This window comes from Microtus oregoni, unplaced genomic scaffold (genome assembly GCF_018167655.1).
Source record: "Microtus oregoni isolate MIOR12 unplaced genomic scaffold, Mior012 000014F_ref0000157, whole genome shotgun sequence".
NCBI classification, from domain to species: Eukaryota; Metazoa; Chordata; class Mammalia; order Rodentia; family Cricetidae; genus Microtus; species Microtus oregoni.
In genome coordinates this window covers 24,646,011-24,661,905 of record NW_024543073.1, presented here as the reverse complement: position 1 = coordinate 24,661,905, position 15,895 = coordinate 24,646,011, and the positions used below count along the sequence as shown (strand labels likewise).

Here is a 15,895-nt window from a genome sequence, read left to right as displayed (position 1 = left end):
TACACCACAGTCTGCCCTAGCGCAGGACAACCACAGACCTGCGGTCAGTTTACGATTCTGTCAGTTCACAAAAACATTGTATAACATGTAGAAGAATAGACATAGATTCTTATTTCTTGCCTTGAACAAAAATAAGCTCCAAATGGATAAAAGACCTTATCACAAAATCCAAAACTTTGATACAACTAGAAGAGACGATGGAGTATCCTACAAGAGACAGACACAAATAAAGACTTTCTAACCAGAGCCTTGGTCACTTGGGGAAAACGGCTAGCAATGGACAAATGGTGCCTCATGAAATTGAAAAGCCAAGGCAACAGTCAACTAAGTTAAGAATCAGGCCTCACAATGGGAGAAAATCTTTACCAGCATCAAACAAGAGGATGCATATGCATCTAGAATACATAAAGAACTAAAAAAATAAAAAATAAAAAAAAATTCAATTAAAAAATAGGTTATTGATCTGAACAGAGTTCTTAAAGGAAATACAAATATTTCATAAATATTTTAAAACACAGTCAACATCACTTAACCATCAGGGAAATGCAAATTGCAACTACTTTGAGCTCCCTTCCCACCTTAGTGAGAATGGTATCATCAAGAGATCAAATGACTGTTTCCAATTTCCAGGTGGATCTATGTATGTTTTTCTTTGGTTCGCCTTATTACTTAGCTTCTCTAGGATAATGAACTATAGGCTAAGTATCCTTTGTTTACAGCTACTTATGAGTGAGTACATACCATATTCATCTTTTTGGGTCTGGGTTACCCATGCAAAATTCAAGATATCATTGTTTTTTTACCACTGAGTAGTATTCTAATGTGTAATTGTGCCACATTTTCTTTATCCATTCTTTGGTTGAGGACTATCTAGGTTGTTTCCAGGTTCTGGCTATTACAAATAATGCTGCTACGAACAAAGTTGAACAAATGCCTTTGTAGTATGACTGAGCATCTTTTGGGTACATGTCCAAGAGTGATATTGGTGGATCCTGAGGTAGGTTGATTCCCAATTTTCTGAGAAACCGCTATACTAATATCCAAAGTGGTAGTACAAGTTTGCATTCCCACCAGTAATGGATGGGTGTTCCCCTTATTCCACATCCTCTCCAGCATAAGCTATCATTGGTGTTTTTGATCCTAGCCATTCAGACAGGTGTAAGATAATCTCAGAGTTGTTTTGATTTGCATTTCCCTGATGGCTAAGGATGGTGAATATTTCCTAAAGTATCTTTTGGCCATTTGAGATTCTCTTGTTGAGAATTTTCTGTTTAGTTCTATATCCTATTTTTTAATTGGGTTATTTAGAATTTTGATGTCTAATTTCTTGAGTTCTTTATTTATTTTGGGGATTAGTCCTTTGTCTGATGTGGGGTTAGCAAGGATCTTTTCCCATTCATTAGGCTGCTTTTTTGTCTTATTGACTATGTCCTTTTCTTTACAGAAGCTTCTCAGTGTCAGGAGGTCCCATTTATTTATTGTTGCTCTCAGTGTCTGTGCAACTGGCATTATATTTAGGAAGTGCTTTGTTGATGAATTAGGTTGGTACGGTAAATAACAAGACCAGCTCAAGAATAACAGTTAATTTTTTTTTTAATAGTTGAAAAGGGGAAACTCAGGCTACAAACTCAGGCTACAAGAGTGTGAGGTCTGAAATCCAATTGATCCAGTGGGTGCTGCGCAGAGAGAAAGCGCACCTGTGTCCTACCAGTTTTGCTACCTAGGCTACAGGTAGCCACAGCCTAACTAGATGTGATTGGTTGATAGTTTCGCCATCAGTGGTTTCCTATGGCCATGCATTGAAGAATATTTCCCACTTTCTCTTCTATTAGGTTCAGTGTAGCTGGATTTATATTGAGGTCATTAATCCATTTGGACTGAGTTTGTGCATGGGGATAGATATGGATCTATTTTCATTCTTCTACATGTTAACATCCAGTTATGCTAGCACCATTTGTTGAAGATGCTTTCTTTTCTTCCATTGTGTAATTTTAGCTTCTTTGTCAAAAATCAGGTGCTCATAGATGTGTGGATTAATATCTGGGTCTTCAAATCTATTCCATTGGTCAACCTCTCTGTTTTTATGCCAGTACCAAACTGTTTTTATTACTGTAGCTCTGCAATAGAGCTTGATGTCAGAGATGGTGATGCCTCCGGAAGTTCTTGTATTATACAGGATTGTTTTGGCTAAGCTGTTTTTTTGTTTTTGTTTTTCCATATGAAGTTGATGAATGTTCTTTCAAGGCCTTTAAAGAATTGTTGGGATTTTGATGAGGATTGGATTGCTTTTGGTAGGATTGCCATTTTTACTATGTTGATTCTACCTATCCAAGAGCATTTTCTGGGATCTTCTTCAATATCTTTCTTCAGATACTTAAAGTTATTGTCAAACAGGTCTTTCGCTTCTTTGTTTAGTGTTACCTCAAGATATTTTATGTTATTTGTGGCTATTGTGAAAGGTGATGTTTCTCTGATTTCTCTCTCAGCTTCTTTATCAATTGTATATAGGAGGGCTACTGATTTTATTTTTTAGTTGATCTTGTATCCTGCCACATCACTGAAGGTATTTATCAGCAGAAACCAGGCTCTTGAGAAATTCCCAGGAATCCACAATGATTCCCTAAGCAATATAGGAGAGGGGGCCCTATCTTGATTGGTTCTATAGTCAGACTGATGAATATCTTAAATACCACCATAGAACCTTCATCCAGCAACTGAAAGAAACAGAGGCAGAGACCTGCATCAGAGCACTGGACTGAGCTTCCAAAGTCCAGTTGAAGAGTGGGAGGAATGAGAATATGAGCAAAGAGGTCAACACCATGATGGGTTCACCCACTGAAACAGTCTACCTGAGCTAATGGGAGCTCACCAACTCCAGCAGGACTGGGAGGGAACAAGCATAGAGTGTGGTTGACAGTTGCATGGCTGGGGCAGACTGAGGGGCCACCGACAGTGGCACCAGGATTTTTTTTTTTAAATAATTTTTTTTTTGAGACAGGGTTTCTCTGTGGTTTTGGAGCCTGTCCTGGAACTAGCTCTTGTAAACCAGGCTAGTCTCGAACTCACAGAGATCTGCCTGCCTCTGCCTCCCAAGTGCTGGGATTAAAGGCGTGCACCACCACCGCCCGGCTGTGGCACCAGGATTTATCCTTACTGCTTGTACTGGCTTTTTGGAAACCTATTCTCTTTGGATGGATACCTTGCTCAGTCTAGATACAGTAGGGAGGGCCTTGGACCTTCCCCAAAGCAATGTGCCTTACCCTCTCTGAGGATAGGAGGGAGGGGGTAGAAGGATATGTGGTGGGAATGGGAGGTGAGGAGGGAGTGGGAACTTAGATTGGTGTATACATAATGAAAAAAGATAGTTTGTTTTCTTTTTTTAAAAAAAAATATAAAAAGAAAAAAAAACCTTTATAAAAGAGATCAAATAACAACAAATGCTGTCAAAGACATGGGGAAAGAGGAACCTTCTTTCGTTGTTGGTTGGAGTGTAAACTGGTGCAGCCCCTGCAGAAACAGTATGGCGATTCCTCAAAACTTTAGAAACAGAGATACAATATCACCTAGCTGTACCGCTCCTGGGCACACACCCAGAGACTCTGTATCCTACACAGAGATACTTGCTCATCAGCATTCACTGGTGCACTGTTCACAGTAGCTGGGAAAGATTATTAGCCTAGATATTCATTAAATGGCTAGTGGGCGATGGGGTGTGATACATAAACAAAATGGAATTGTAGCTAGATGTATGGAAAGATGAGATTTGCTAGCAAATATATGGAACTAGAAAAAATTAAATGGAGTGAAGTAACCCAGGCACAAATGCTACATGTTTACCCTTATGTGGAACCCAATTTTGAATCTTATTTGTATTCAACTTAGAGTATCATAGAAGCCAAGAAACTAGAAAGAAGCCATGGGATGGGAGAGTGCCTTGGGGAGGTAGGAAAGAACACAGGTAACATGAAATAGATAAGGGGAATGCTGGGAATGGAAAAGTTTAAGGTGGAGAGTGGGACAGGGAGGGGGAATGAGGAGGTAAAAACAATGGTTAATCAAAATGAAAGAATATAAAAATGCCATTTGGAAGCCTACTATTTTGTAATTAAAAAGAAAGCAAGGGAACAGAAGTATCCTGCAAGGCTAAATGCTGCTGTCGCTAGAAGTTATGAGCTATTAAAACTCCACGCCACGTGTGGGGGACCTCTGTGCACTTTTGGGCAAGACCTAGAAGACCTTGAACCAATACAGCTTGGCTCTTCCTCTTGGCTGAGCTCCAGAACTGGATAAGGAGACCTTACTGCTGAAGACAGTGTAACTTCGTTTTCAAGGTAGAGAGAAATAAGGCTGAAGCTGAGCTAGAAAGTTCCTCACTGCTGGCTGTTGTTTGTCCCGCCATGCAGACGGCTGTGGGAGGAAAACCACCAGTAGTCATGTCCTGCTATGACTCCTGTGAGGGACAACAGCAGTCAGGTAAGGTACATCTACTGCTGCCATAGTGGCATGGCAGTCACAGGGATACCAGCTGGTTCCTGTTTGGGCTTTAGGCATGCCAACTCAACAGAAGGAATTCATTCACGGTATGGCTGTGGAGGGCATAGCTCCCACAGGGTAACCTACTACTATTGTATTGATAAATGGACATGGCATCAAACTGCCTCCAAAACATTTTATTTTTACACCTATAAAGTAGTCTGTGTTCAGTCTTGGTCAAAGAAGTTTCTGTTTGCAGTGGGCAACAGTTATGCAGAGACTCATAACTGGTCATTGAAAACAGGCAACTGTTGAGAGTATTGCTCTAAACTGAACAACCAAATCCACCCTTCAAGGTGCCAAGTGAACATCACAGAAGAGGAGCAGGAAGAGTCTAGACCTAGAGGATGGAAAGTAGGGAAGTAGTGCTATGGAATTCTGACTTCTAGATATGACCCGGCTGTTGCACATACTGATTCAAAGCTGCTGCGGTTACCAGACCTGTACAATATCAGCATGCATGGGGACAGGCTCCCAGCCTAGACACAGGGAGTCAATGGCTTGTGAGTTGGGGTCGTACTTTTCAGTAGACTGACTGCTCAAGCAACGCCCCCCCCCCATGAAACCCATCTCCATGCAAGAAACCCCAATTAAATGTAGTGAGTCATACACACACACACACACACACACACACACACACACACACAAACACACCATGAAACAAAGTTGGAAGGAAGAAATTTGGTGGGGAGGCGAAGGAGATAAAAGGATAATGGGCAGTGATTTTGATAAAAAAATTGTGTGTGTGTGTGTGTTTGTATTCTTTGTGAAAGAATGGATAAATATCGAAAGAAATAAAGGTAAATAAAGGTAAAGAAATAAAGGTAAAAAAGAAAACAGTGTTATGGGAATGGAATCACTCACTATGCAAACGTGGAGGTTATCTTTTCCACTGGGCTTACCTGTGCAGTGATCCATCCGGGCTGTTGAGTGTGTCATTAGCTGGGTTCTTTTGATTGCTGACTACCTTTCCAGGGGAAGAGTGTACCACAATCTGTTCAAACATCCACCACTGAATGACACCTCTCTTGTTTCCATTTGGGGCTATTATAAATAACATTGCTATAAATGCTTATGAAAAGCCCTTACTTTTAAAAATGTATACTCAAATATTTATGGATGGATAAAATGATGTCTAAGATTTGTGTGCAAAAAATTTCAAACTGGATGAGATAACAAAAACCATGGACAAATAAAGCAGTCTGAGGCTGCCGTATAGCTATGTGGTGAGAATATCTGATTTTCACAAGGGGAAACATGGGCTTAGCCACTAATGGCTAAATAAATAAATGAATAATCAAGATCACCACAAGTTTATAAGTGTACACAATATCACCTATACTTTTGGATATATTTGAAATTTCCTAAAACACAGCGTTTAAGAAAATAAAATGTAAAAAACCACACACAAATACCTTTAAGCAAAAACTGAAGGTCTGCTTTTTTCTTAAAATCTTGTGACCTTAGCCCATGCTAAGATCACAGGACTTCTTTGCTCTAATATACAGAGCCCATGCCTCAGGGACAGTCACTATAACATTCACTTTAGCTATTTAGGCAGATCCAAGCTAGGTACTGGTTAACTTTCTTTAGGGAGTTTCTATTAGGCTGCGGAGTTGAGATAATAGCAGTCTGTGAGATTGACAAAGGCAGGTGAGTAATCACCATAATCAGATGTATGAGATTCATGAGTGGCTTGTCTTCAGAAGAGAGGGTTCATGTCTGACACGAACAAGCCCTTATCATCAAGACAAACGCTGAGAGAACAGAAGTGTGATTACTGAAGATGAAGAGGAACAAACTATATGAGCACAATCAGGCCTGGAAATGAAGGAAAATGCAGTTTATATTATGCAAAGGCTGCTTTTGTTTTTAGGGCACTCTGGGGACAGGATATCATTACAGTATTCAGTCTGCAAGCTAATGACTCTTTAGTATAATTCTGCAAAACGGTGTCTACTATTTGGTGGCACCAATACTCTCTCAGCTTACTCTCCTCTTGGGTTGTAACACACCCTTCCTCTCTGTCCCATTGTGGACACCTTGTTTTTCTCTTATAAAAATGCAGATCTACTTTCCCAAAGATATCAAGCAAAGAAAAAGATAAATACTAACCTGTTAGCTAACATGGGATTAAGAACCAAGATCTTCAAAAAAAAAAAATACATATAACATCTTTCAAATGCCAAATGTTGCCATGGCTACAAATGAAGTTTTCTTGCTTAGTCTTGACCACTTAGGCAGGTGCTTTGTTAAGTGACTCTAAGTCTTAAATGAAGATTTTACAAGCTATTTAAATTACCCACAGTCAAAATCCCAATAAAAGAAATCCCAAAAGTCCAGCTAAATTTTATAGTTGAGCACACAAAATATCCATTAAGTGAGTCCCATGTTAGAAATAACAACGCTTGCTGTAATCAGATGTATGACGTGACAATGCTAGGACAAGTGGGAGAAGGGGGCATTCAAACGTCTAAAAATTAAAACTAGGCAATTCCTAAATAGGGTGCACAGACTGGTTCATTTGATTGTGTAAATACCTTAGCTATTCCAATAATGGAAAGGGATCTATTGGTAACAATGGGTTAGGAAACCAAAGAAAACACGGTTGAATTAAAAATTCTAATCCTATGTCACAAGCTATAATAGGGACATGTAGAATTAAAAATACAAAATTATACAATGTACCGGGAACTATGAGTATGTTGGCACTGAGATTAATAACAGAGCCATTACTGAGGAAAAGGAAGAGGACAGGAAGAGAATCAGGAGCATAATTAAGGGGCAGGTAAGTACAAAGGGGCTCACAGAGATAACCAGGAAGTCTACATGGGACTGACCTAGGCCCTCTGCATACAGGTGATAGTTGTGTAGCTTGGTCTTCTTGTGGGACTCTTGAAAGTGGAAACAGGGGTTGTCTCCAACTCTTTGACGGGTTTTTGGGACCCTATTCCTCATACTGGGTTACCTTGCCTAGCCTTAATACATGGAGAGGGGCTTAGTCTTACTGTAACGTGATATGCTGTGTTCAATTGCTATTCATGGGAGGTCTGCCCTTTTCTGAATAGAAACGGAAAAGAAATGCGGGGCGGGGGGGGGGCATAAGGTGTGGGGGAATGGGAGAAGGGAAGGTAAACTTTGTCGGGATGTAAAATAAATCAATAAATATTTTTTTCTTTTTTTTTTATTGAGAAAAGGAAAAAAACAAGTTTCCGCCTCCTCCCAGCCTCCCATTTCCCTCCCCCTCCTCCCACCCTTCTCCCCCTCCCCCCACTCCTCTCCCCCTTCTTCTCCAGTCCAAAGAGCAGTCAGGGTTCCCTGCCCTGTGGAAAGTCCAAGGTCCTCCCCACTCCGTCCATATCTAGGAAGGTGAACAACCAAACTGGCTAGGCTCCCACAAAGCCAGAACATTAAGTAGGATCAAAACCCCGTGCCATTGTCCTTGGCTTCTCATCAGCCCTCCTTGTTTGCCATGTTCAGAGAGTCCGGTTTTATCCCATGCTTTTAAAGTCACAGTCCAGCTGGCCTTGGTGAGCTCCCAATAGATCAGCCCCACTGTCTCAGTGGATGGGTGCACCCCTCGTGGTCCCGACTTCCTTGCTCATGTTCTCCCTCCTTCTGCTCCTCAAAAGTATTGGAGAGATTAGGGATACAAGGGTCATACCTAAATATAATAAAAGCTATATACAGCAAGCTGACAGCTAACATCAAATTAAACGGAGAGAAACTCAAAGCCATCCCACTAAACTCAGGAACATGACACGGCTGTCCACTCTCGCCATACCTCTTCAATATAGTGCTTGAAATTCTAGCAATAGCAATAAGACAACATAAGGGGATCAAGGGGATTCGAATTGGAAAGGAAGAAGTTTAAGCTTTCGTTATTTGCAGATGATATGATAGTGTACATAAGCAACCCCCAAAACTCCACCAAAGAACGTTTACAGCTGATAAACACCTTTAGTAATGTGGCAGGATATAAGATCAACTCCAAAAAATCAGTCGCCCTCTTATACACAAAGGATATGGAAGCAGAGAGGGAAATCAGAAAAGCTTCACCTTTCACGATAGCCACAAACAGCATAAAATATCTTGGGGTAACTCTAACCAAGGAAGTGAAAGATCTATTTGACAAGAACTTTAAGGCATTGAAGAAAGAAATTGAGGAGGATACCAGAAAATGGAAGGACCTCCCTTGCTCTTGGATTGGGAGGATAAACATAGTAAAAATGGCAATTCTACCAAAGGCAATTTATAGATTCAATGCAATCCCCATCAAGGTCCCATCAAAATTTTTCACAGATCTTGAGAGGACAATAATCAATTTTATATGGAAAAACAAAAAACCCAGGATAGCCAAAACAATCCTATACAATAAAGGATTGTCTGGAGGCATTACCATCTCTGACTTCAAACTCTATTACAGAGCTACAGTGATGAAAACAGTGTGGTACTGGCATAAAAACAGAGAAGTCGACCAATGGAATCGTATAGAAGACCCAAATTTTAACCCACAAACCTATGAACACCTCATTTTTGATAAAGGAGCCAAAAGTATACAATGGAAGAAAGAAAGCATCTTCAACAAATGGTGCTGGCATAACTGGATGTCAACCTGTAGAAGAATGAAAATAGACCCATATCTATCACCATGCACAAAACTCAAGTCCAAATGGATTAAAGACCTCAATATCAGTCCGAACACACTGAACCTGATAGAAGAGAAAGTGGGAAGTACCCTACAACAGATGGGCACAGGAGATCGCTTCCTATGTGTAACCCCAGCAGCACAGACATTAAGGGCAACATTGAATAAATGGGACCTACTAAAACTGAGAAGCTTCTGTCAAGCAAAGGACACTGTCACTAAGACATAAAGGCAACCTACTGACTGGGAGAAGATCTTCACCAACCCTGCAACTGACAAAGGTCTGATCTCCAAAATATATAAAGAACTCAAGAAACAATGACTTCTTGAATTTTGCATGCAATAAATACTTTTTAACAACCTAGATGCTCTTCAATGGAAGAATGGATGAAGAAAGTGTTGAATATATACACATTAGAGTACTACGCTGGGTAAAATCAATGACTTCTCGAATTTTGCATGCAATAAATATTTTTTAAAAAAGAAACTAAGTGCCGGGCGGTGGTGGCGCACGCCTTTAATCCCAGCACTCGGGAGGCAGAGGCAGGCGGATCTCTGTGAGTTCGAGACCAGCCTGGTCTACAGAGCTAGTTCCAGGACAGGCTCCAAAGCCACAGAGAAACCCTGTCTCGAAAAACCAAAAAAAAAAAAAAAAAAAAAAAAACTAAGTTCGAGAATTCATTGTTTTTTACCGCAGCGTAGTACTCTAATGTGTATATATTCCACACTTTCTTCATCCATTCTTCCATTGAAGGGCATCTAGGTTGTTTCCAGGTTCTGGCTATTACAAATAATACTGCTATGAACATAGTTGAACAAATGCTCTTGTCATATGATAGGGCATCTCTTGGGTATATTCCCAGGAGTGGTATTGCTGGGTCCAGGGGTAGGTTGATCCCGAATTTCCTGAGAAACCGAAACACTGATTTCCAAAGTGGTTGCACAAGATTGCATTCCCACCAGCAATGGATGAGGGTACCCCTTCCTCCACAGCCTCTCCAGCAAAGGCTATCATTGGAGTTTTTGATTTTAGCCATTCTGACAGGTGTAAGATGATATCTCAAAGTTGTTTTGATTTTCATTTCCCTGATAGCTAAGGAGGTTGAGCATGACCTTAAGTGTCTTTTGGCCGTTTGAACTTCTTCTGTTGAGAATTCTCTGTTCAGTTCAGTGTCCCATTTTTTAATTGGGTTAATTAGCATTTTAAAGTCTAGTTTCCTGAGTTCTCTATATATTTTGGAGATCAGACCTTTGTCTGTTGCGGGGTTGGTGAAGATCTTCTCCCAGTCAGTAGGTTGCCTTTTTGTCTTAGTGACAGTGTCCTTTGCTTGACAGAAGCTTCTCAGTTTTAGTAGGTCCCATTTGTTCAATGTTGCCCTTAATGTCTGTGCTGCTGGGGTTACACATAGGAAGCGATCTCCTGTGCCCATCTGTTGTAGGGTACTTCCCACTTTCTCTTCCTCCAGTTAGTTCCTTGGGCAGCTGAGGATAGGGAACCTGAAAGGACCCTATCCTAGAGCAATACTGACAAATATCTTGCATATCACCATAGAACCTTCATCTGGTGATGGATGGAGATAGAGACAGAGACCCACACTGGAGCACTGGACTGAGCTCCCAAGGTCCCAATGAGGAGCAGAAGGAGGGAGAACATGAGCAAAGAAGTCGGGACCACGAGGGATGCACCTACCCACTGAGACAGTGGGGCTGATCTATTGGGAGCTCACCAAGGCCAGCTGGACTGTGACTGAAAAAGCATGGGATAAAATCGGACTCTGAACATGGTGAACAAGGAGGGCTGATGAGAAGCCAAGGACAATGGCACGGGGTTTTGATCCTACTTAATGTTCTGGCTTTGTGGGAGCCTAGCCAGTTTGGATGTTCACCTTCCTAGATATGGACGGAGTGGGGAGGACCTAGGACTTACCACAGGGCAGGGAACCCTGACTGCTCTTTCTCAAGTTTGAGTGGTGGAGCACACCTTTAACCCCAGCATTCAGGAGGCAGAAACAGAAGATCTCTGTAAGGCTGAGGCCAGCCTGGTTAACATTAGTGAATTCTAGGCATGCCAGAGCTACAGAGTGAAATCTTGTGTGTGTGTGTGTGTGTGTGTGTGTGTGTGTGTGTATAAATACTAAAATTAAAGGCACATACATTTTGAATATGCTCTTCCTACATCTTTGCCATTTTCTTGATACCTAAAAACAAACCTCATCTCTGTCCTGCGGATTCTGACTCCATCATGTACATTTCTGGCAGTGTGAGGTCACTGACAATACTCAAAGTTGAAACACCCTTTACTTTGACATACTCAAAAATTAATACAAATCAGTTTTCGTTAACAAGATGGTCTTGCTCCAAACCCATGTGGTTATTCTAAATTGTTGTTATTATTTGTGCGTGAGCACGACGCACACACCGTGACATGCACTCCACCTTCTCACTAGTGCTGGGGTCCACCTCAGCTTGCCAGGCTGTGCTGGAAGCACTTTTACACACTAAGCCATTGCACCAGCCTCATGCAGCTGTCCTGTTAATTTATCAAATACTGTACTCACAGTAACCACACTCGTACCCAGCCTACGGACTCCGGAATGCAGAGGGAACTGATGTAGTTTGAGAGAGAGAAGTTACCTGCAGCCATGCCCAAGAACTACTCATGTTGGCAGGTAAGTAAACTGCCATAATTGTAATGAGAGCCACCTGAGGGCATAGTCTAATGACTGATAAAGCCATTTTTATCTAAAGGAAGCTTTCTTAAGATAAACAGAGACTTAGAGACATATTTTTGTATAAGTAAAAATTACTTTAAAGATCATGATGGCCGAATGGTGGTGGCGTATACTTTTAAACCCAGCATTTGAGAGGCAGAGGCAGGTGGATCTTTGTGAGTTCAAGACCAGCCTGGTCTACAAGAGCTAGTTCCAGGACAGGCTCCAAAGCTACAGAGAAACCCTGTCTCAGAAAAAAAAAACAAAAAACAAAAAACAAAAAACAAAAAAAGACTATTGTTTATTATTATAAGTAATTGACATATTTTGACAGTTAATAATTCTAAATAAATTAAGTAATACATGAAAAGAAAAAAAAAGAAAGAAAAAGATCATGATGTTTGCAAAGTGATAGTATTTTTAAATTTCTAAAAAAATTAACTCCCATTTTGTTAAGAGAGCAGTAACAGCATGATTGACAGACCTGTTTCCTATACTTTTGCAAATTTGCTTTTTTTTGTGATGTCATCATTCTATTTTATTTTTTTATTTATTTTTTATTTATTTATTAAAGATTTCTGCCTCCTCCCCGCCACTGCCTCCCATTTCTCTCCCCCTCTCCCAATCAAGTACCCCTCCCTCATCAGCTCAAAGAGCAATCAGGGTTCCCTGCCCTGTGGGAAGTCCAAGGACCACCCACCTCCATCCAGGTCTAGTAAGGTGAGCATCCAAACTGTCTAGGCTCCCCCAAAGCCAGTACGTGCAGTAGGATCAAAAACCCATTGTCATTGTTCTTTAGTTCTCAGTAGTCCTCCTTGTCTGCTATGTTCAGCGAGTCCGGTTTTATCCCAGGCTTTTTCAGACCCAGGCCAGCTGACCTTGGTGAGTTCCCAGTAGAACCTCCCCACTGTCTCAGCCTGAGTTCCTTGCTCGTGCTCTCTCTCCTTCTGCTTCTGATTTGGACCTTGAGATTGCTTTTATATCTCCTTTTGTAGATCTATTTTCATCTTTTGCATATTGCAAACCTATTAGTAATCAAGAGTTCACATTTTCTTTTGCAAATGCACCTACAAGTAAAACTGAGAGGTAATCATATGTAAGGAAAGCTAAAGCACCGATGTATCAGTTCAGTCAGGCACAGTGACACCTTGTATGAAAAGAATAATAAGAAAATTGAAGACACATTTTGCATATGATTTTGCATCTTCCTACACCCTTTGTTCTCTTCCTTGACACTGGAAAGCAAACATTTTCTCTGTCAAAGGCACATGTTTCTGGGTGTTCAGTCTCTGCCTCGCTGTGTGTACACATGTGATTCAGAGCTTCAGGATCTGCCTGTCTCCACTGCAACACTGGGGTCCAAGACGCTGGAGGTGCAGATTCACGTTTTTATGCTTGCAGAGCACTTTACCGAGTCATCTCTCCAGAGAGCTTCCCTGCAGGCTAGTTTAGTTTTCTTCCCCCTTCTTTTCTTTCGTCCTTCCTTCCTTCCTTCCTTCCTCCCTCCCTCCCTCCTTCCCTTTTCTCTTTTTCTTCCTCTTTGAGAGAGGTTCTCACTATGTATCCCTGGCTGGTCTCAAACTTACTAAGTTCCTTCAGCCTCTGCCTCTTGGGTGCTGGAAGCTCCTGCTTCTGAATGTGAGTCCTAAAAGATTCTTTTTTTTTCTTTTCCTTCTTTTTTTTTTAAATTTATTTATTTATTAAGGATTTCTGCCTCCTCCCCGCAACCGCTTCCCATTTCCCTCCCCCTCCCCCGATCAAGTCCCCCTCCCTCATCTGCTCAAAGAGCAATCAGGGTTCCCTGACCTGTGGGAAGCCCAAGGACTGCCCACCTCTATCCAGGTCTTGTAAGGTGAGCATCCAAACTGCCGAGGCTCCCCCAAAGCCAGTACGTGCAGTAGGATCAAAAACCCATTGCCATTGTTCTTGAGTTCTCAGTAGTCCTCCTTGTCCGCTATCTAACAGATTCTATTTTCACATATGAAGCAAATTTTTGTTGGCCACCTAGTATACACTAAGTAATATGCTGGTCCTGGAAATATGATTAGGAATAAAACAGAAAAACAGACATGGTCCTACTCACAATGGAGGTCACAACACTATTTTATAAAGAAAAAATCCAAATACATAGTTCAAAATTATAATAAGCCCCATAAAAGAAAACGTATAGGGTGTTATGAAATACCCATAGAATAAGGAGGATGAGGAGGACTGAAGCAGGGAAAGAAGTAGATAATGGAACTAGAAGACGAACTGAGCAAAGGTAAGGAACGGCATCTGCTAGGGGAAAGAGTCTGACCTGCTGGGTGATGGTGTCCCACGGCCCCTGCAGCAGTCGTGTCTTGTAGCACTCGTGGACTCCTTCCCATATATCCTCCAGAGCTAAAGGTCTCCCGTCTGTGAAGGGACATCATGAAACACCCATGTGAGCGACCCATGAAACACGACAGTGCGTCTGTGAAGGGACATCATGAAACACCCATGTGAGCGACCCGTGAAACACGACAGTGCGTCTGTGAAGGGACATCATGAAACACCCATGTTTCCCATATATCCTCCAGAGCTAAAGGTCTCCCGTCTGTGAAGGGACATCATGAAACACCCATGTGAGCGACCCATGAAACACGACAGTGCGTCTGTGAAGGGACATCATGAAACACCCATGTTTCCCATATATCCTCCAGAGCTAAAGGTCTCCCATCTGTGAAGGGACATCACGAAACACCCATGTGAGCGACCCGTGAAACACGACAGTGCGTGGTGTTGCTCAAAAGCACTGACTAATCTGACTCCCTGAAAAATCTCTACGGGTTTACACACACTTGCATATCAGACTTCTGTGTAAACTGCTATTCACCTACTGGGGGAAGAATAAATGTCCAAGCTTCTCTCCTTTGTATTCACACAGCAACTAAGATTCTGTCTCTTTATTACCTTTGGGAAATTTACAAAATCAATAAAAGCTGAACATGTTTCAGAGATAAGTGACAGATACGAGCAGAAAGGAAAGGCCAGGAAACTGACACTTTTATTGCTATAAGTCTGCTATGGATGCTGTTGGAGTCCTCTGGTCCTCGAAGAAACCACACCCCTGCCTTTTTACTCTCTTGTTGAATAACAGAATGTCCAAATCACTATACTGCACGTCCAAGGAAACAAAAAGGAAGGAAAACATAATTTCTTGCAGTAAGTAGCTTACCATTTACTGGGGAAACCATGAGAAGTGTATTAGTATCTTAAAATACTAAATAAAAAGAGGTTCCTGTCAGAGGAAATCTAGTTAGTGTCGGAGGGGACAGAGGACAGAGACAGTGGCAGACAGTATTAGTGGTAAGTGAGAGAGGGGTGACTGGTGAGGAGAACCCCAAGAGGCTAGCACGCAGAGATCAGCCAGGAACTTCAGCGAGTAATAATCCTCCCTCTGGTCACTTAGCAACTTTCATTCTCTCTCTGAACTTGGTGCCCATTCAAAGTGTTTTGTGAAGACCAACATGGCACTTATAATGCACACAGATAAGAGAGAAAGTAGGTGGCTAAGTTCAAACTCAGAAGAAGAAAGTGTTCAAAGATTTTCAACATGCACTGTGGAAAGGGTATCCAGCCACTAGAACCTAGTATTACTCTGTCCATTCACAAGGTCTCAAGACAGCAGATAGGTCTTCTCCTTACACAAATGCCCAATTTTGTCTGAAGAGAACACACCATATCTTTAATTACTGGGCTCCAAGGAGTACAATACAACTCAGGTAAATATTCTGCTCTAAAAACCTAAAGCTCACTGTAGTGTACAGACTCGGAGTCCCAGAAAGAGATGGAGGATGTGAGGGGGAAGTAGCAGGCTTACAGTCTGGGCCATGTTTAAACGTGGGGTCAGCAGTTGCTCTGGGGGTATCTCTGTCACCTTACTTTATAAATCCTAGCTTCTTGACCCTCAGTTACTTTTCCTATAATGGAGTACAACAATCCTTGCAGAAGTTTGTTCTCATGAAGTGTACGTGAGTGA

At 41.6% G+C, this 15,895-nt stretch overlaps 1 protein-coding gene across 1 annotated transcript in view; it reads right to left on the bottom strand.

Moving 5' to 3' along the window:
* Nucleotides 1-15,895, bottom strand: part of Atg10 (autophagy related 10) — a 282,954-nt gene that overhangs the window by 77,831 nt on the left and 189,228 nt on the right. Inside the window, exon 5 of the mRNA XM_041663463.1 lies at nt 14,192-14,289. Coding sequence (XP_041519397.1) covers nt 14,192-14,289 — 98 coding nt within the window. The remainder of the gene's footprint in view (nt 1-14,191; nt 14,290-15,895) is intronic.